The sequence below is a fragment of the Schistocerca nitens genome, chromosome 7 (genome assembly GCF_023898315.1).
Source record: "Schistocerca nitens isolate TAMUIC-IGC-003100 chromosome 7, iqSchNite1.1, whole genome shotgun sequence".
NCBI classification, from domain to species: Eukaryota; Metazoa; Arthropoda; class Insecta; order Orthoptera; family Acrididae; genus Schistocerca; species Schistocerca nitens.
In genome coordinates, this window is record NC_064620.1 from 97,414,143 (window position 1) to 97,436,855 (window position 22,713).

The 22,713-nt window shown below is 37.8% G+C and overlaps 1 protein-coding gene across 1 annotated transcript in view; it reads right to left on the reverse strand.

The window, feature by feature from the left end:
- The window catches only part of LOC126194669 (uncharacterized), a 121,441-nt gene that overhangs the window by 50,366 nt on the left and 48,362 nt on the right, over positions 1-22,713 (reverse strand). The window contains exons 5-6 of the mRNA XM_049932870.1: positions 22,433-22,639; positions 20,139-20,250 (exon numbers count right to left, since the gene is read on the reverse strand). Of these exons, the coding sequence (XP_049788827.1) occupies positions 20,139-20,250; positions 22,433-22,639 (319 nt within the window). The remainder of the gene's footprint in view (positions 1-20,138; positions 20,251-22,432; positions 22,640-22,713) is intronic.

Genomic DNA, 22,713 nt, shown 5'->3' on the forward strand with positions numbered 1-22,713 from the left:
TAGTGGCATTTAAAATTATTTGTGTTCTTATTTGTGACTGAGTAATTTCTGAGTGCAAATGTTGCATAAATATTTTATGTTAGCTATAAGTAGTGCTACAACTTCAAGTAGCACCAGAAGTGCAAGCATCAAGAGATTGTTTGGTTCATAATTTCAGCATTTTGAGGAAAACAGATGAAGAAGAGAAGAACTGAAGTAGTTGTATTATTTACTGACAATTTTTCTATCTTAATGAATTCCCAGTTTCTTCTTAAACTTGTTATTTATTTTTTTTATGGAGACAACATACAAGAAAGGGATATTAAATAGTAGAGCAACATAACATATCTGACTTTTTTTACTATTATTTAAAGCATGGTAATATTTTTCCAGAATGTTATTTTTTGGCATTGGTATTATTGTACACAGCTTCTAAAATGGAAGCAATGACAAAGGGCTTGACTGTCATTCCCATATGGACTTTCAGCATAATAACCTAACAATTAACTGTAAATTCAGAGACTTTAGCTACAAACCAGACTCAAGATAGTAAATTAATTGATTGATATATTTGCAGTTCGAGATGTTGTTGTTGTGGTCTTCAGTCCTGAGACTGGTTTGATGCAGCTCTCCATGATACTCTATCCTGTGCAAGCTTCTTCATCTCCCAGTACTTACTGCAACCTACATCCTTCTGAATCTGCTTAGTGTATTCATCTCTTGGTCTCCCTCTATGATTTTTACCCTCCACACTGCCCTCCAATACTAAATTGATGATCCCTCGATGTCTCAGAACATGTCCTACCAACTGATCCCTTCTTCTAGTCAAGTTGTGCCACAAGCTCCTCTTCTCCCCAATTCTATTCAATACCTCCTCATTAGTTATGTGATCTACCCATCTAATCTTCAGCATTCTTCTGTAGCACCACATTTCTAAAGCTTCTATTCTCTTCTTGTCTAAACTATTTATCGTCCACATTTCACTTCCATACATGGCTACACTCCATACAAATACTTTCAGAAATGACTACCTCACATTTAAATCTATACTTGATGTTAACAAATTTCTCTTCTTCAGAAATGCTTTCCTTGCCATTGCCAGTCTACATTTTATATCCTCTCCATTTCGACCATCATCAGTTATCTTGCTCCCCAAATAGCAAAAGTCCTTTATCACTTTAAGTGTCTCATTTCCTAATCTAATTCCGTCAGCATCACCAGACTTAATTTGACTACATTCCATTATCCTCGTTTTGCTTTTGTTGATATTCATCTTATACCCTCCTTTCAAGACACTGTCCATTCTGTTCAGCTGCTCTTCCAACTCCTTTGCTGTCTCTGACAGAATTACAATGTCATCGGCGAACCTCAAAGTTTTTATTTCTTCTCCATGGATTTTAATGCCTACTCCAAACTTTTCTTTTGTTTCCTTTATTGCTTGCTCAATATACAGATTGAATAACATTGGGGATTGGCTGCAACCCTGTCTCACTCCCTTCCCAACCACTGCTTCCCTTTCATACCCCTCGACTCTTATAACTGCCATCTGTGTTCTGTACAAATTGTTAATAGCCTTTCACTCCCTGTATTTTACCCCTGCCGCCTTCAGAATTTAAAAGAGAGTATTCCAATCAACATTTTCAAAAGCTTTCTCTAAGTGTACAAATGCTAGAAATGTAGGTTTGCCTTTCCTTAATCTTTCTTCTAAGATAAGTCAGAGGGTCAGTATTGCCTCACGTGTTCCAACATTTCTACGGAATCAAAACTGATCTTCCCCAAGGTCGGCTTTAATCAGTTTTTCCATTCGTCTGTAAAGAATTCGCGTTAGTATTTTGCAGCTGTGACTTATTAAACTGATAGTTCGGTAATTTTCATATCTGTCAACACCGGCTTTCTTTGGGATTGGAATTATTATATTCTTCTTGAAGTCTGAGGGTATTTTGCCTGTCTCATACATCTTGCTCACCAGGTGGTAGAGTTTTGTCAGGACTGGTTCTCCAAAGGCTGTCAATAGCTCTAATGGAATGTTGTCTACTCCCAGGGCCTTATTTCGACTCAGGTCTTTCATTGCTTTGCCAAACTCTTCACGCAGTATCGTATCTCCTATTGCATCTTCATCTACATCCTCTTCCATTCCCGTAATATTGTCCTCAAGTACATCACCCTTGTATAGACCCTCTATATACTCCTTCCACCGTTCTGCTTTCCTTTCTTTGCTTAGAACTGGGTTTCCATCTAAGCTCTTGATAATCATACAAGTGGTTCTCTTTTCTCCAAAGGTCTCTTTAATTTTCCTGAAGGCAGTATCTATCTTGCCCCTAGTGAGATAAGCCTCTACATCCTTACATTTGTACTCTAGCCATCCCTGCTCAGCCATTTTGGACTTCCTGTTGATCTCATTTTTGAGACGTTTGTGTTCCTTTTTGCCTGCTTCATTTACCGCATTTTTATATTTTCTCCCTTCCTCAGTTAAATTCAGTACTTCTTCTGTTGCCCAAGGATTTCTATTAGCCCTCGTCTTTTTACCTATTTGATCCTCTGCTGCCTTCATTATTTCATCCCTCAAAGCTACCCATTCTTCTTCTACTGTACTTCTTTCCCCCATTCCTGTCAATTGTTCCCTTATGCTCACCCTGAAACTCTGTACAACCTCTGGTTTAGTCATTTTATCCAGGTCCCATCTCCTTAAATTCCCACCTTTTTGCAGTTATTCAGTTTTAATCTACAGTTCATAACCAATAGATTGTGGTCAGAGTCCACATCTGCCCCTGGAAATGTCCTACAATTTAAAACCTGGTTCCTAAATCTCTGTCTTACCATTGTATAATCTATCTGATACCTTTTAGTATCTCCAGGGTTCTTCCATGTATACAACCTTCTTTCATGATTCTTGAATCAAGTGTTAGGTATGATTAAGTTATGCTCTGCGCAAAATTCTATCAGGCGGCTTCCTCTTTCATTTCTTAGCCCCAATCCATATTCAACTACTATATTTCCTTCTCTCCCTTTTCCTACTGCCGAATTCCAGTTCAAGATATGAAAGCAGAATAGTGATATATTACTCCAAATACAGGGTGTTGTGTCAGAAAGAATACCAATGACGCAGGTTCCAATTGCCACATAAACTCCCACCTACAGTATTCCTTGGGCTCAGCAGTGACTTTAGTCGAATTGGATGGGGTAGGTGTGGTCTTGCAAAGATGACAGAGGAAGTCATTGTGCAATTTATCACTTGAGATTGGTGTGTCAATGCAATTTAATTAAAAGTGCCCTGAACACAGTTGCTGAGTGCGTAAGGTAGCAAGTGCAAAAACTGACACAGAGAGACAAGGGAGGCATATCTGAAATGTGCAGATGGGTATAGTGCCCCCTCAATCGTTTTAAGGTTTTTATTATTCATTCATTATGCTCTGCAGATCCTATCAAGGTGGAGAACCTTCGATGATGTGGAATGAGTCAAGACAAAAGTCAAAATAAGGCAAAGATATCACAGAAATTTAATTGGCCTAATGCATTAACAATAAACTATCACTACACTGCTTAATGCTATTCATGGTTATTCTGTCTAAATTAATTAAGTAAATTAGTAAGGAAACTTATTCTTTGAAAGAAGCTGCTGCCGCATCAGTTTTATCAAGAAAGTAAATTACTCTTCTGCCTGTAACAACAATGGGCAGCGCTAGTGTGGCCATATTGTTGTCTGAGCATTTGTTCATTCAGTAGGCATCCAGCCATGCCAATGTGAAGTTCATGTTGTTTCCCATTATTTCATAGTAAAAGTTTTAAATGTGTGCCACCATTGAAAATCCTGTGATTTGTGAAGTGCAGTCAGTGAAAAGGCTTTTTTTTTTTTTTGACAAAAAACCATAAACCAATTGAAAATTATTGGCAACTGTGTGAAGTGTACGGAAACAATGTAATCACATAAGGTGGGTGCGTCAATAGTGCATTAGGTTTAAAAGTGGTCAAATTAATGTTCACCACGAAGCGTGAGGTAAATGGCCAAGCTTTGTGACTGATGAACTGGTCTCAAATGGCGATGACAAGATTCAAGAAAACCGCATTACAGTTCTGATCCTGCATCCAGTGAGGATCATCTGTTTCGAATGATGAAGACCTGCCCTCAATGCAACACTTTGACAATGACTCGTAAGAGCGGAAGGGCATGGCTGTGGTAAGTGCCTATATTTGTGAGATTGGGGACTATTGAAAAGTAGTATTTAAAGCTCGGTTTTAAATGAATAAATCATTTTTTTCCCTCCCTTCTCTCTACCCATCATCTCCTTCACCTCTCTCCATCCATCACTTCCTCCCTCTCTGTGCACCCATCTCCTCCTCCCCTCTTTCCATGTCCACTTCATCCTCCATCACTATCCAACTCCTCTCCATCCCCGTCCCCGCCTCGCCTCTTTCTGCTCAGCTCTGTATGTATTGCCCCTGAAAGGTATGCCAATGCTACCTACACAACACACTTGCTGTCGGGACAGTCTACATGTCCAGGTGGCCCATACTGCCACACTTATGGGAGCTATAAGGTTCTAACCCACACAGTGCTGGTTCTCAGAGACAAGCAGTAGGCATGCCAAATTTGCTTAAAGTCTCTCTCTCTCTCTCTCTCTCTCTCTCCCCCTCTCTCTCTCTCTCTCTCTCTCTCTCACACACACACACACACACACACACAGATATATAAACTGGGTGTTTCTCCTGTGGGTAGTCAAACACATTTTCTTTGGTGTTTGTATAGGTATTTGCAATTTTGTTTTTGCAGTGTGTAGCTGGTATCAGCCCAAACAAATCCTGCTCACACTATCTTTCATACGACACCCAGCATTGACGGAATGCGTTGGTTTGTTTCCCACTTCAAACAAAATGATTTTTAAATCTGACACTGCAAAAAGGTGGGAAATTAAGGAGATGGGACCTAGATAAATTAAAAGAACCAGAGGGTGTACAGAGTTTCAGGGAGAGCATAAGGGAACAATTGACAGGAATGGGGGAAAGAAATACAGTAGAAGAAGAATGGGTAGCTTTGAGGGATGAAATAGTGAAGGCAGCAGAGGATCAAATAGGTAAAAAGAAGAGGGCTAGTAGAAACCCTTGGGTAACAGAAGAAATATTGAATTTAATTGAGGAAAGGAGAAAATATAAAAATCCAGTAAATGAAGCAGGCAAAAAGGAATACAAACGTCTCAAAAATGAGATCGACAGGAAGTGCAAAATGGCTAAGCAAGGCTGGCTAGAGGACAAATGTAAGGATGTAGAGGCTTATCTCACTAGGGGTAAGATAGATACTGCCTACAGTAAAATTAAAGAGACCTTTGGAGAAAAGAGAACCACTTGCATGAATATCAAGAGCTTAGATGGAAACCCAGTTCTAAGCAAAGAGGGGAAAGCAGAAAGGTGGAAGGAGTATATAGAGGGTCTATACAAGGGCGATGTACTTGAGGACAATATTATGGAAATGGAAGAGGATGTAGATGAAGATGAAATGGGAGATACGATACTGCGTGAAGAGTTTGACAGAGCACTGAAAGACCTGAGTCGAAACAAGGCCCCGGGAGTAGACAACATTCTATTAGAACTACTGACGGCCTTGGGAGAGCCAGTCCTGACAAAACTCTACCATCTGGTGAGCAAGATGTATGAGACAGGCGAAATACCGTCAGACTTCAAGAAGAATATAATAATTCCAATCCCAAAGAAAGCAGGTGTTGACAGATGTGAAAATTACCGAACTATCAGTTTAATAAGTTACAGCTGCAAAATGCTAACGCGAATTCTTTACAGACGAATGGAAAAACTGATTAAAGCCGACCTTGGGGAAGATCAGTTTTGATTCCATAGAAATGTTGGAACACGTGAGGCAATACTGACCCTCTGACTTATCTTAGAAGAAAGATTAAGGAAAGGCAAACCTACATTTCTAGCATTTGTAAACTTAGAGAAAGCTTTTGAAAATGTTGATTGGAATACTCTCTTTTAAATTCTGAAGGCGGCAGGGGTAAAATACAGGGAGTGAAAGGCTATTAACAATTTGTACAGAACACAGATGGCAGTTATAAGAGTCGAGGGGTATGAAAGGGAAGCAGTGGTTGGGAAGGGAGTGAGACAGGGTTGCAGCCAATCCCCAATGTTATTCAATCTGTATATTGAGCAAGCAATAAAGGAAACAAAAGAAAAGTTTGGAGTGGGCATTAAAATCCATGGAGAAGAAATAAAAACTTTGAGGTTCGCCGATGACATTGTAATTCTGTCAGAGACAGCAAAGGAGTTGGAAGAGCAGCTGAACAGAATGGACAGTGTCTTGAAAGGAGGGTATAAGATGAATATCAACAAAAGCAAAACGAGGATAATGGAATGTAGTCAAATTAAGTCTGGTGATGCTGACAGAATTAGATTAGGAAATGAGACACTTAAAGTGATAAAGGACTTTTGCTATTTGGGGAGCAAAATAACTGATGATGGTCGAAATGGAGAGGATATAAAATGTAGACTGGCAATGGCAAGGAAAGCATTTCTGAAGAAGAGAAATTTGTTAACATCGAGTATAGATTTAAATGTGAGGTAGTCATTTCTGAAAGTATTTGTATGGAGTGTAGCTATGTATGGAAGTGAAATGTGGACGATAAATAGTTTAGACAAGAAGAGAATAGAAGCTTTAGAAATGTGGTGCTACAGAAGAATGCTGAAGATTAGATGGGTAGATCACATAACTAATGAGGAGGTATTGAATAGAATTGGGGAGAAGAGGAGCTTGTGGCACAACTTGACTAGAAGAAGGGATCAGTTGGTAGGACATGTTCTGAGACATCGAGGGATCATCAATTTAGTATTGGAGGGCAGTGTGGAGGGTAAAAATCATAGAGGGAGACCAAGAGATGAATACACTAAGCAGATTCAGAAGGATGTAGGCTGCAGTAAGGACTGGGAGATGAAGAAGCTTGCACAGGATAGAGTATCATGGAGAGCTGCATCAAACCAGTCTCAGGACTGAAGACCATAACAACAACAACATCTGAATTTTACATGCCCATTTGACAGAGCTACCAGATTAGTTCAGTGCAATATTCATTTTACTGATATGTATTAACCGGAAAGTATAACACAAAGAATAATCATATTCCAGCAGCAACTCTGCAGTGGGGTTCTGCATGGTGGTAGCAGTCAATGTGGGCCAGTATTGTGCTGTCACTGCTTGAATACTCATTACTCCTTGTGTTTTATTTGTCGTGTAGCTAACAGAACCTTTCAGCCCCAAATATAGATATTCAGTAACTTATAGAAAGAATGACTAATGGGGTATGGTTTTAATTTTTTAATGAATTGGCAGGGATTCCCAGTTCCTTGCTTTATGTTAGATGAAAGCTTATTGAATATCTTATCACCAGAGTACATAACTCCTTTCTGAACTCTGGGCCAGGATGCAAAGACTACATGAAAATCATTTATGTCTTTTATTGTGGCAGTGTAAATTGCAGTTCAGTTTAAACTGATTTTTACAATTGGCAGCAAAAACCTCTAAGAAGTAACATATTGGAAAGTGAGTAACAATTCCCAAGATCCTTAAAAAGGATTCTGCAGTTATGGTTATCTGCTTTTGACAATATTTTTACTGCTCGGTTTTTCTGAACAAATACTTTATTTTCTTTAGGTGCCAGGCCCCTCAGATAGTTTCATAAGACAACAGTGAGTGAAAAATAAGCAAAATAAGCCAAGAATCTTGTTCTTAGAGTATGACAATAAGGCATAATACAATGCATTGAGCTTTTTGATTTGTTTATCCATATGTTGACTTCATTTTAATCCAGCAAGGACACCCAAGGAATTTTACACACTGCGCTTCATTCAGTGTAGTGCCATTAATGTCAACTTCTGGGGCTAAATAGTCATCATGGCTTGTTTGAAAATGCATAATTTGAGTTTCTATGAGATTAAGACTTATGCTATTACCTGTGAACAACTCGTAGGTCTGTTCAGCTATCATCTGAACTGTGTCTGCTAGGGTTGGGTTTGAACACTCGAGTTTGTGTCTCCAGCAAACATTAGTTTTTGAACTGCCCTTTAACTCTTCATAATCTGATGGGACACCTGAGTTTCACTTCAAATAAAAGATTATAAAATATCTATGATGGGACTGCTGCACCCCATTTATTTGTAGTTTGGTCCAGCAATATGTAACATTACGGATGTATTATCTGTAACTCCAGATCAGTTTGAATCTCAGCATGGGAAGTCCTCATGCCATTCACTTACCTGTAGTTGTATGTTGGTCATCCTGTGCTTGGATTTGAGTGTTTACTGTGATAATCTGCCCTTCATATTTTCTCCGCAGTTTCATGGTATATCTACACTGACAAGCTGAAACATTATGAGCATTGCCCACGGTTGAATGCCTGGTGGTGCTGCAGGCACATGATGCAGTAACAAAAGTATGTATGCAGAGTAGATACAGATGGTGGATCATCCTAGCAAAGATATGGGCTGCAAATGGGGAAATCCACTGAGATTGGTAATTTTGACAAAGAGCAGATTATTATTACACAGAGCCTGGCAGATTATTATTAGAGCCTGTGAACGAGTATCTCGAAAATGGCAAAGTTGGTCGAATGTTCACATACTACTGTTGTGAGCATCTACAGAAAGAAGTAGGACAGTAAAATACCACTAGGTGCTAAGTGGTTGGACATTCACAACTCTTCACAGAATGTGAGGTTCAGAGGCTTGTTTGCTCTGTAAAGTAGGATCTCTGCTGAAAAAGCACTACGCTGGTGCACACACAAGTATTCAGGAGCACACTGTCCATTGTACATTACAGAAAATGGAGCTCTGCAGCAGACCACCCCTATGTGTTCCCATGTTGACCCAACTACATCGCCAATTACAACTGCAGTGCAGTGGGCATGGCACCATCAGGATGCGACTGTCAATCAATGGAAATGTGTCAGCTCTTTGGATGAACCACATTTTTCCTACACTAGGTCATTTGCTGTCTCCACAAACACTGTCATCAAGGTGAAAGGTAGCTTGAAACACGCAGCGCACCACAGACGAAGGCTGGTGGGAGCAGTACTATGCTATGGGAGACACTGACCTGCACTTGCATGGGACCTGTGGTAGTAATTGAACACACACTGACGGCTGTGAACCACCTGCATCCCTTCATGCTTGATGTCTTCCCTGATGGTAATGTCTTCTTTCAGCGACTCATAGCCAGAACCGTGCTACAGTGATTTGAGGAGCATTATAGTGAACTCACATTGATGTTCCGGTGACCAAACTCACCTGATGTAAATCCTCTGGAACCCACCTGGGTCGCTATCAGACACCATCACCATGTACAGAAATCAGGAGCCCACTGTTTACGTGAATTACATTACCAGTGCATAGACATCTAATGCCTCATACTTCCATAAACCTACCAACAAATTGACGGATCCCTGATATGCAAAATCAGTGATGTATTTTGTTTCAAAGATGGACAAACAAGCTATTAAGCAGGTGGTCATAATGTTTTGGCTTAGCAGCATATTTATGCCAATAGTAGTGTTGAAGCATGAAATTTGAAGATTTTTAGAAATTTTTGTATAAAATATTCTGTACCTGTAAGTCTGGTCAGATCTACAGCGTCACGTTTTTGCATGACAGGCCTTGGCAAGATGAGGAGAAATGGAGTTACTCTAGAAGTTGTCCCTGTCTGATATTGATACATTAATTTCTTTATAGAAATGTAATGATTCTGAAACAAATCACGTTCTTGAACAATTCAAACTCACCATTTTAAAGGCCAAACAAAAAATTGTCATCACCAACAGAATATTTCCACTTATTTTTCAATATCTGAAGAAATTGAATTTGAAGACGGCAGTGATAACAAGAAATATCTTCCAACTATTTTCAGAACATAAGAAGAAAGAAGGGGATTTTCACTTGGAGTTCATTGCCAGGTATGCCAGATACTATTGCAAATTGTGGAAAATGTGAAAAATATGCTATTTACAACATAAAATCAAGAACTCATTCAAAGTGTTCCCAATGTAAGATTTTTCTATATGTCAGTGAGAGAGAGAGTTGTTTTTATCAAAACCACCTCTCGTAAGGAACGTTTTTTGATGACTGGACCATTATGAGCTGACAGGACTCCAAAGTCCCTTTCTGAAAAATTAAAATAAAAGACCAAAAAATATATGTCTTTCTATCTACTATAGCAATTTCCAACCTGGCACAATGTTAATACCAAAGAAAAAAATGTACATTTGTCCATTGTGACAGTCAAGGTATGGTATTTCTATAATGGATTACCTGGAAAAAATGTTAAAAAACAAGAATATTTAGTGAAAATTGAGTTATGTAATTGTTAGGTACAATAACATTACTTACAACATGCTCAGTCAGAAGTTTGGACAAAACAGAAGTGTTGATCAACTATAGTAAGAAATGTGTAAGGTTTCAAAATGCTGGAAAAAAAATTAAGAAAGGGAAAAAAAAGGGGGGGGGGAGGAGGCACCTCAGAATGATGTCAAATTTGAACATAATATTATTGAAGAAGGGGAAAATGTTATGGAAACAAAAAACCTTTATCATAAGTTTTACCACTAGATGGTGCTCTAAGTGACAGAATATGCAAAATAAAAGACTTGAGGTACACAGCTGTTCCCCAGTTTGCATCTGGGAGACTCAGCATGACTGTATCAAACAAGGATTGCATACTGCTGATGAAGCTCTTTTGCAAGAACACTGACTGTGTGCCAGCACTCTGCAGAAGTTCTGGACTCTCAAGTATACGAAAAAAGGTGATGGTACAATGTCTGATAAGGGTCTGGAGAAAATGATTACAAAATTGAAAAGACAGCTTTTTCGAAGTGTAATGTGGCAGAGGGAGGAAATCAACTGATCTTACATCAGTAGATCTGGTCACAGAATTGCACAACAGGTTGAGCAGTGGTATGTAAACATGCAATGTACAGGGAGATACCAGAATTTTGCACACGCCTGTGAGTGTGGTGCATAAAATACTATAAAACATCTTGCATTGCTATCCATACAAAATTACCCAGGCTTTGGTGTTGCTTCATGCTGACCTGCCAGTAGCACCAACATTTGCTCTAGGCATGGTCCATATCAGTTGAGGTAGGCTAGGAATAAATCTTACCTTCATAGTCTCGAATAGTATTGAATTTAGCATTTGTTAAAATGAAGGACTAAGTAAGGAACACGTATTTTTTTTGTTTTCTCCAAAAAAATTTCTGCTCTGAGATACAGCCCTCCAAAGATGACACTGCGCATACCATTTTTAAGATGAGAATTTTGGAAAAAATTTTAAAATGCTGTATCTCTGGAACAGTTCTAGATATTTTGATGGTTTTTTTTATTTGAAAGACAAAGAAATCTTCCATTTGGACTTATCTGTTAAAGGTCTTTTACTATAGAATTCTGAACTTTTTTTTATAATTTATGGAATTTGTTTTTTTTTCTTCCAAAATGCCAATCCATAAAATTTTGATTTTTTTTTTTCTGTTGATTGGTACCATATAGTTAAACATTCCCTGGAAAGGAGAGCTTCCACTTTTAGGTTGAACAGGTTTTATAAACAATTAAAATTTTTGCCATACCTGTTTTATTACCGCATTATCACATAACAGACTCATAAAAATCAAAACCTAGCCTTATTCAACATAATTTTAGTTTTATGAATATAATAGAGGGAAACATTCCACGTGGGAAAAATATATATAAAAACAAAGATGATGTGACTTACCAAACGAAAGCGCTGGCAGGTCGATACACACACAACCAAACACAAACATACACACAAAATTCTAGCTTTCGCAACCAATGGTTGCCTCGTCAGGAAAGAGGGAAGGAGAGGGAAAGACGAAAGGATGTGGGTTTTAAGGGAGAGGGTAAGGAGTCATTCCAATCCCGGGAGTGGAAAGACTTACCTTAGGGGGAAAAAAGGACAGGTATACACTCGCACACACACACACACACACACACACACACACACACACACACACACACACACATATCCATCCACACATATACAGACACAAGCAGACATCTGCGAGTGTATACCCGTCCTTTTTTCCCCCTAAGGTAAGTCTTTCCGCTCCCGGGATTGGAATGACTCCTTACCCTCTCCCTTAAAACCCACATCCTTTCGTCTTTTTCTCTCCTTCCCTCTTTCCTGACGAGGCAACCGTTGGTTGCGAAAGCTAGAATTTTGTGTGTATGTTTGTGTTTGTTTGTGTGTCTATCGACCTGCCAGCGCTTTCGTTTGGTAAGTCACATCATCTTTGTTTTTATATATATAATTTTAGTTTTGAAAGATGAGTACGAGACTCATTTTTCAAGCATTTTAAATGGTTCGAAAATGTGTGTGAAAGGTCCAAAGACTTAAAGGTTTCAATTTATACAGCTCCTGTGCACTCTGTTTTGTACTGAAATTAGCCAGTCAATGAACTAAAAATGTGTTCCACTGCTTCAGTATCTTCCTTCGATATACAGTGATGCCTTCCAATGTTTTGAAGATTGTGAACAGGAAGTGAGTACTGATGGTGTTGTTGCTGTCCTTCAGCTGGAAACCTATATCCAGCAGCTGGTCCATGTGGTAGCATAAAGTTCACTACAATTTTGTTTAACTCATAACTGGTGTCTATAGTCTCTGCAACCCACCAGTCTCAGTCATACACACACATCACAAACATCCCCCTTCTCAGGTTGTGAATCTGAATATTATCCTACTGTTTCTGAGGTGTTGGCTGAACAAACAAATTTTTTTCTTTCCTACTCTTTAAAGTGCGTGCAATATGAGTTCGACCAAAAATGTGTCTTCTGAATTCCTTTCACAGGAGTAGTTTGTTTGGACCATTCTTCTTTTTTCTGCTCATGCAATTCTTCTATTTCCTCTTTGGACAAAAGAATGAGGGCTGTGGATGTGTAAGATTTCATGACTTTCGTAAAATCCTCAACACTCTGAATCACAGCTGTATTTGGTATGGAATATTATGTTTTGTAGCATGGTGCTTCAGCAGGCCTCCTACACCATCACAAGGCCCCTTCCCATGACCAGTAGCACTGTATACTCAGTCAGTTGGTACAAGCGACTAACTCAATTCAAACAGCTGGTAACAATTTTTAAAACGACTAGGTGCACTATCACGAATAATGATGATCTTCTCTGTCCCTGTTTGCAGTTGAAGAATTTTGTGCATTGCTAGCAAATCATGTGCTTAGTCATGTCCAGTGTCATCACTTATAACTGCAACACTTGTGGTCTTGTTTTGAAAATGTGTCACTACTGTAAAAATTGAAACCTGTTCATTACTCCAATGATACCCTTGTACTTCTTGTGGAAGAATTACAGACAAGTTCTCAGCAAAATCACAGTGAAGCATTAAACATAGCTCTACAGCCCGTAGACATCCTTTCACTTCCGCAGTGTGTTGTAGCAATATCTTCAGATGCTGGTGTGTTACTGCTTTCATTGACTACTTAACAACTTCATCAATGAAACTGTCAAAGGCAACAGTTTTCTTAATTAGTTTACTTTCCTCCCATGTCGCATATGCAATTTCTGCAGAGTTATCTTCCAGGCCAAGTGCCTGTAAAAACAGTCCTCCCTTTCCAGGGCAGTCACCGCATTCTTGAAACAAACAAGTCTCTCGCTTTACGTCACAGACTAGTAACGAGTTCACATGCCCAACCAAGGTGTCATATGTCACATGCTCCAGTAAGTTCTCCAAAGTTCAAAATTCGCGTAGTACACACATAAACCGACATCTCTAGGTTGGTGTGGAATTACCCATTTACCTTGTAGTGCATAAAATTTTGATCTTCCAATATGTGAAGTTGTATAGTTGCTCTTATAAATTGCAAAAGTTTCTATAATACTGCAAGTCATGCACCTCTTCACCTTCACAACATTTTGACCTTCACTTGTTACAATTATAGTGTCTTTTTTGTTGCCACTCTGGTGAGAACAGTCCCATTTATCTTCCAGATAAAATGACTGCACTATTTGAACTTGGGCTGCTTGTACAGTATGACCATAATAGGGATCTGGTCTTCCAAAGACTCCTTTTAGAGACCTCACGTTTCTTGATTTGTCTACCATGTACTTTGATACTGATGGAACATGGTTCAAAATTGTTTTCTTTGAAAATGTCTCTGGAATAATAGTTAAAACTTACACATTTTCACTGTAGGATGCACAATATTCAACAGCTGAATTGACATTTTTGAAAAATTCCTGGCAACAGTTGCAAGAGTGCTTTGGTTCACTTTCTTCTGAAGATGGAATTTCTACTTTGAAAAGTGTGGTCAGTTTTGTTGTAGTGTATTCAACACACGATATTTTAGAGGTGAGTGGGAGAAATGATACGCCCTACTGCGCATCACCTATTTGTATGTGCAGGTAAAGAAAAACAGTTATGAGAAAAAGATGGAACCGGCGGCAGACAAATACCTGCTGTATGGTCCACAGTGTTTCCGTGTACAAGTCGAGAAGAACATGGAAAGTTTATGTAGTATTCTGTGCTCTTTAGTGTCTGTGTTGATTATAAAAAGACTAATGAACAATTGAATATAGATTTCTATGTTCATTCATGTATTGAACTCACTTGAGGCTAGAGGCTTTTGAATTACTTCATGTCTTGGCTATGAACGAAGCAAGACACATGTATTCTGTTTGAATATGTGTAAATGAGTCTAATGTTTAAGGAATACATTAGCTTACAGAAGTTATTGTCTGCGAAAGTTGAAAATATAAAGTGATTGAACTGAAAAGCATTCTATGAGTACCCAAATTATTTCAAGAATAGAAAAGTAGTTTAATAAATTCCTCTAACCAGCTATAGTCTTCGGAGAAGAAGCTTTTGGGAAAATGACATAATTGATTACCCAGAGAAGAGGATCGGCTACACACAACGTGCAAGCTAACTGATTTGAGAGACACGTGAGCCTTGCAACTCAATAGCACACTGTTGCTTGTCATCTGTAAAACATTAGAACCTCTGTAGTTGACTGATTCAGGGTATTTAATTCTTCCTCTATTGTAAAATCTGCATCATCTGCAGCATGGGAGGCTTCACCTTGTTCAGATATTATAATTGTTATTATTCTGTCAAAACATTTAGAACACAGAAAGTAGTCACTGGAAACATCCGCACTTTGAAACAGAGTCTGCAAATGAGAACACTTATTCCCAACCTGAACAGAGTTTTTTTTTTATTTTTTTAAAATTTTTTTTTTTATATCACTCTTTTATCGATACATAAATAGTCTGCAAACTTCACTCTCCTGTGGCCCCAGATAGAAGACATTTCAAACAGTCCTTTTCACAAAACACACTGTAACTGTGTCAACTGGCAAATTCCACAGAAAAACACAGAACTCGTTGGATGGTCTCAGATTTCTTTAGAAGCCTCTTCAGTAAACAAATTAGCACTGAACAACTACAATGAAGAAACCTGCACTGAACAACCACGACAAAGAAACTGACAAGAAACTACAACAAAGTGTAAGAAATATCTGCAACAACGAAAGTGAAAAGAAATAACTGCAACAAAGCAAGTGATAAGAAATAACTGCGACAAAGACAACAGAAATAAGCATTGTAACAAAGAAATTAGTAAGAAACAACTTCAATGAAGACATACATTACCCTTGAAAGTTAAAAAAAAAGATTTTTTAAAATAAAACATGTCCAACTTAAAAGTGGAAGCTCTCCTTTATAGAGAAAATAGTACTACATGGTACTAATCAACAGAAAAAAATCTAACTTTCCTGGATTGGCATTTTTGAAAAAAAAATTTTTTCTTTAATCTATAAAAAAATTCAAAAGGCGACAGTAAAACAACTTTGACAGATATGTCCAAACGAAGAATACCATTGTAATCATAAGCAATTATCTTTCAAATAAAAAAAAACTCTAACAAAATATGTAGAACTGTTACAGACTACAACGTTTAAAAAAAATTACCGAAATTCACATCTTCAAAATGGTGTTCCCAGAATCATCTTTGGATGCCTGTATCTCAGGGCAGGAATTTTTTTTGGTGAAAACAAAAAAATATGTTTTCCTTACTTACTCTTTTAACGTAAGGCAAATTCAATAATATCCGAGTCTATGAAGGCAACCCCCCAGCCTGAAGTGATACGGATTATGCCTCTAGAATTTTTTACTTGCATTGAAGTGGAAAATGAATGCCCACAGAACATTCTGTGGATGAATACAGCCCGTTTCCATCAATACACAGAACATGTCAATACACAGAAAATCCACTCGCACATCAACCAGCACCACTTCATTTTGCAGAGGTAACTGTGTGGTGCAGGTTGAGAGCATCATATATCGTAGGGCCATATTTTTTAAAGGAGATGGGTCCTATTACTTGTACCATCACTGGTAAACACAACGAGAGTCTTTTGTACACGAACGTTTTTCTAACCCTTCAACAGTGTGGGTGTTTGGGTAGGATCATTTTTATAAAAAATGGCACTCCTCCACATGGTGCACAGCCAGTGAAGCAGCTGCTGCAGAGGCACTGTGGAAATGCTAGAATTATCAGCCATCACTTCCCATCAGCTTGGCTGTCCCGATCATATTTTGTTAATCCATGTGACTTCTAGCTGTGGTATTGTCCGAAAGATCATATGATCAGTGTTCCGATTACAAACATAGCTGAATTGAAGGCATGCATTGTGTAACACATTCTGAAAATGACCCCTTAGACACTCTTATCTCTTGTGGAACATGTTGTTTCTCGATTTCAACTTGTGGCAGAAAACGGTGGTCAGCATATTGAACATATTCAGCCAGTCTCATAACAATTAAAAAATGATTTCATCGTTGCTTCTTATGTTTTTTCTTCCTCGGGATGATTTTAAATTGATTTCATTGAAATAAGAAAGTACATAAGTTCATAATTTCCTTGAGTACTTGTAGTAAAAATGAATGATGTGGAACTGAGACCACCCGTTACATGAATAGCATAAGTTATCAATAAATGGGACTATGGACTTGCTGTAGTACTGGACTTACAACGAAGGGAAGATTATTTGATTTGGAAGTCCAGCATCTAGACGTAAATGGAATGCAGGAGAGAGAAGCTTAAGTCATCAGGCAGTGGAAAAACTGTTGACAAATTTTAATATCAATACAAGCTTAAATTTTAGTTGAACTATGGCACTAAATTTCTAGTTATAATCAATTTTCACAATAGATGAGAGCTTGCTAAAATGAAATAGAAAAGCTGTCACAGTTTTATATCATTATGTCTATAAGCATGGAATCTTAAGGCTCACGGCATGGAATATTTATTTATTTATTTAACCAGTGTCACATTAAGAACAATGTAGAAAAAGACACATTGCTACTTACTGTAAAGAAGACACATCAAGTTGCAGACAGGCACAATTAAATATACAGCTTTTGTCTACAACTTGACATGTTCTTTATAGTAAGTAGCAATCTGTCTTTTCCTACATTGCTGATATTCCTACCTAGAGTTTTTATTGGAATACACATATAGCTTTTTATGGGTAAAACTGATGACATTTGACTACTCAATGAAAGCTAGAAAGCAGTTTTAATACCGCATCTTATAGCAAGTTAATTCACAATAATAATACTCAAATCCTAGAAGTAAACATGGGCTGTGGGGCAACACACCACTTTTTGCAGTCACTGCACTTAGCAAAAGAGGACTGTCTTATTTTCAAACAATCCAGGATGGAATGTAACAATATTATGAATAATGTTTTATTTTCTCTACTTAGGCGGCAGTTCAAATCTGTAATGTATGTAGCCACTTGTGACCTCAGTTTCTATGATAAATTAAACTCCAGGCCTCCTTCCCATCTTTCCCAAAGGTAACGTAGCTGTCTTGTTTTACACCTGTGGTTTTTTATATTAAACTGGTACTGCATCTTCACGGCCACGGTGAAGTACTAATATGAACATATGCTGAACATGAACATTAGTAGTTAATAAGAAATATTGGTGGAAACTCAATACTATCAATGTAGTGATAAGTGAAAGCAGCAGTATTTTTACCTGTAAATACTAATATTCCCACACAATTCCTGCTGATTCACTTAGTATTCCCTCAGGAACCAACTGATTATTGTGAGAGCTGTTTTATGTGAATGGGGATCATGAACTAGACAATCTGATGCTCCAGTGGTCTGGTTTGTTACACCAATGGCCTCAAATCTTTAGAAAGTACAGCTCTTCTGGAAATATGTATAATGAAACATAAACAGTATAATGAAATGTAAGCTTATGGGTTAACAACATCTTTCCTGCATGCTGTGTTCCCTTGTACAAGACAGCAGCCTGGAAACCTGAGGTATGATTTACCACAACAAGCACAGGTGCCTGCAAGCCAAACACCAATCTGTGCTTGTCCCACATGTCGGTAAATGTTCCAAACAACACTGTCATCAACAACAGCAACATGCCAATTTGTTGTCCACAAAGTCTTGGGCAGCAGCCACAATACGTGCCAAGTCCACTGCCAGTATAGTACACTTCCACGAGTGCTGCACTGCGACCACGGGCACTATTTTCCTATGATGTGTCCCGTGCTTGCCAGCAGTTCGCACTTTATCCGTGCACGGTGACAGTATTTATGCTGGCACCCGACCACAGTTCGGCATTTCGTTCACAGCTATTGAACCGGTTACTCTGTCAATTTCTCTGGGCCAGGGACCTGCTGCACCTGCAGGTCATCAATCGGAGCTCTCATCGGGAATCGTCATCGGTCACTTGCAGTGTTTATCTTCTACTTCCTAACAATCTTAGGAAAATGACAGTTATCTTTTCAGACTTTGGCCTTATGCCACCTAAGTGCATACGGTCTCCCTATGCTGAGACCATGACTGATTGTATATTTAACTTCTGAACAATCCATGTGATTCTGGACTTGAACATGTTCATTGCTCACTTTGGCCTTCAGTCAGTTTATTATTATTTGTCTTCCTTGTTTTGGACACTCCATGAAGGACACTTACGATTTATAATATTCAAATAAAACTATTCTACATTGTTTATTGGGCAGAGTTTTCATCCTGCTTCCAGTTGCGCAATACATATCACGATATGTGTGTCGACATACCACTGTCAACTCTTGAAAAGACTAGTTTCTTTATCTGCTGTCAAATTACTGTATTTACTCAAATGTAAGATAAGCTGTTTTTTTTTTTCCTTTTTAAAATTCATTGTTCAAAATAAAATACAGGGTCATTCATTTGCAAATAGCTTTGGTACATGAAGTAAATGTTTTTATATTCTGAAACAGTTTATACCAAATGTTAAAATTACGACTCACTGTTGTTTTGATTTAAAATTTAATTACATTTTGAGTCTGTTAACTTCACTGCCAAAGCTATGTGGATGATAATTTGTAGTTACCAATATATAGATATAATGCATTTGCCGATCACAGCTGAGTCTCAAACCTAAAACAATGCTAACATTAAGTTAATGGTTATTAACAAAGCAGAGGTCACTAACATTTGTACAGCAGAGAGAAAATTTGATGTCACAGAAGCAAATATTTGTACATGGCTTCAGAAGAATGCAGTAAAGAATGCAACTTCTACATGCAAAACTTTCAGGGGAAATAAACAGGAATGCAAAGGATCAGAATGATGGCACTGGTGATTCATATAAGACTATTTGTAATTGGAATAGAATTTGTTAAAAACAAAAAGGAAACATCTTCAAAAAATAATACTGCATTCTCGATTGGCTTCTATTTGGGTAAATAAGGTGTTTAACTATTACTCCATGGACACCTTTCTTGTCATACAATGCTTCTGCTCCTCTAAAAAGGTACTCACTGCAATTAAAGGAGATATTATATGAAAGCCCATTCTTATTATTTCACAGTTTGTACTGTGTCCTTGCATCTTGTGGAACTGAAGCAGCATAGAGTTTCTGAGCAATGAACACAGTCCCCTGCCACTATCCATCACATGTACATCTGATCCTTTTGCTCTCCAGATGCAAAATAAATAACTTTTGAGTTTCAAAATCTGATATTAAATGAATCTTCTGAAGCGAAAAAACTTGAGGTATATAAATGAATGAGTACATTACTACAAGATGGGTATATAGTGACAATTTAAAAAAATTAGGAATTCTAATTCTTTACCCTGTGATTTCGTAACTGTTTTGTATTCTTGAAGCCCTTGCCACACGTATCACAGAGGAAAGGTCGCTCACTGCCATGGATTCGTTTATGCATGTTGATCAGCTTGCTGTAACTATAAGAAGTAATTAATACAATTAAATTTCAGTCAGGAGACTGGGGTAATATTAAACAGGAAAAACCATTATCTACAAAATTCACAGTCCATTTAATATTAAACTCGTTTCTTTCAAACAACTGTTGTTTATTGCATTCCTTCACTTTCTTTCCAAAATCAGGCAATTGTAATTGAATTCTCTGTCCAACCTACACAGCTAGTACTGAGCTGTAGTGGTTTGAAGAGAACAATTATGAATTTGGTCCCAGACTGGCCACATATCAACCCCATCAAACATACCTAAGGTATCACTGAGTGGCAGCTCTGAACTCAGAAACTGATTTCTTATAAACTACAGGTATTTTGTTATTTGCATATGGACATCTGATGCCTTCTATCAATGGCTACAAACCAAGCACCTGTAAAATCACTGTCATGATGAACTGCTGCTCTTTAATGTGCAATCAAAATGAGTAAACACAATCCTCTGTTTTGTCACTGCACAATTTCATTATTCTGACAATCTAACCCTGCACTTTTCATTGAGAGGTCAAGGTATTTATAGCTCACATACAGAGCTTCATTTAGACTGAAGAACCTCTATGACTTGGTAATATATTTTAATTGCAATTATCTGTATAATTGATTGTATCTAGAATTAACAGAGATATGAAAGCAGATGCAGTGCTTTATAATGGTTTAGCAAATAAAAATAAAGTAAACAATGACTGTAACCAATAGCAAAGGATATTCTTTCCCAGAAATGAGAACAACTGTTTAACAAATACACCATGGTTTAATTACAAGCAATTCTGCTTCTGTCACTACAAATTAATGGTTTTCCTCTCTTTTACATTACCATGCTAGTGTTCAGAAATCATAAAAGGAAGCATCAATGACACTGAAAGTTTGAGAGCATCCTGGACACATAGTCAGACAGCCAAGGTGACTGCTCTGAATAAGCAGGAAATCTGGGTTGAAGTCCCAGCCCACACAAGTCTTCAATTATCACTACATAATCATTAACCACTGTAGCTTACACAAACATCAGGTAAGTAGTCCCCAATTTTTTATGTATCCCATTAAATAATTTCAACAATAATTACTTTCGGTTTGTTGCAAGAGGAGCAATAATGTTTTGGAGGTGTGCAGGTAATGTGGCTAAAATATTAATCCTACATAATACGAGTAGTATTACCATCTATGCTGATGCATTATGGTTAGAGATACACCTAGCACTTGAAACTCTTGAAAGTGTGGAAGAAAATCAATGAGATTGAGTTACTTGGTACTAAAAGATGTAAATGAATTACAAACTGATCACCTTTATACACAGCAGCTCTGAATAATTTGTGCCAAATCATTGCTCAGCACAGTAGAAAGAACAAATAAAACTTCATGGATTACAGTCATTGACTGATGGTCAATGACTAACAGTTATGGGTATCAAAATTTATGACAAACTAAGCAGCAAGTTAGTTCCACAGCATATAATTGTCACTCGTGGACTGAACATGTACTGAAAGCCATTAAAAAAATTACTTATCAAGTTTTTTAATACCAATATAACAACATTTTAATAATGTTCATTACAAATGCCATTACTCTACGTGAAAAGTAATGGTCTTCACAAGCCTTTTTTTTCCACACACATCAAAGAACTGATTTTATATATTACAAATACACATTGTTAATAAATTATTTAGGAATAAAGGTAATCACTCAACAAATAGTACAGGTATTGAACCCCTCCCCCACGCACATCACACACTTGCTTTACACCAACATTGTGCCAGCTGCATCCACAATCCCAGTGTCGTGCATTTAGTTGCTGCAACATAGCTGTATGGATTTGTTTGTTTGTTTGTGTGTGTGTGTGTGTGTGGGGGGGGGGGGGGGGTTGCACACAAGCGCATGTGCACGTGTGTTCCTGCTGAAAAAAATGATTTGCCCAAAAGCTAGAATGTTTTCAGTCTTGTTTATGTGCCTGCTGATGACTCAACACCTCTGCTATTCAGTGAGTTGTTACCTTCACTTCTAAATTATTTACAGTCTGTTACAACTTTCCATTACCATAAAAACACACTTTGCTGGCATGATGTCAAACACTTCCTATGTCAAATCACACATCACTAATGAAATGTATCACATTAACCTAGTATTTTAAGAAAGCAAAGAAGATTCTACATACTAACTGTACCTTGTTGTTTTATAAGAGCACTGATCACAAGAAAATAGCTCCATATTTATAACATGTGTCCGCCATAAGTGTGTGCTCATTCCATTCCAATGGCAGTGAACATGGCTGCATTCTGGACAAGAGTACTGGGCACCATTATGACATCGTCTGTGATACTCAATGTTTTCTAGAGAGCGCATACGGACTGCACAGTTGTCTATGTTACAGCTGGAAAGTATAAAACAAAATGGGAGAATAAGTAATATTTGCAAAGAAGATTTCGAAAATGCCTATTATGTATT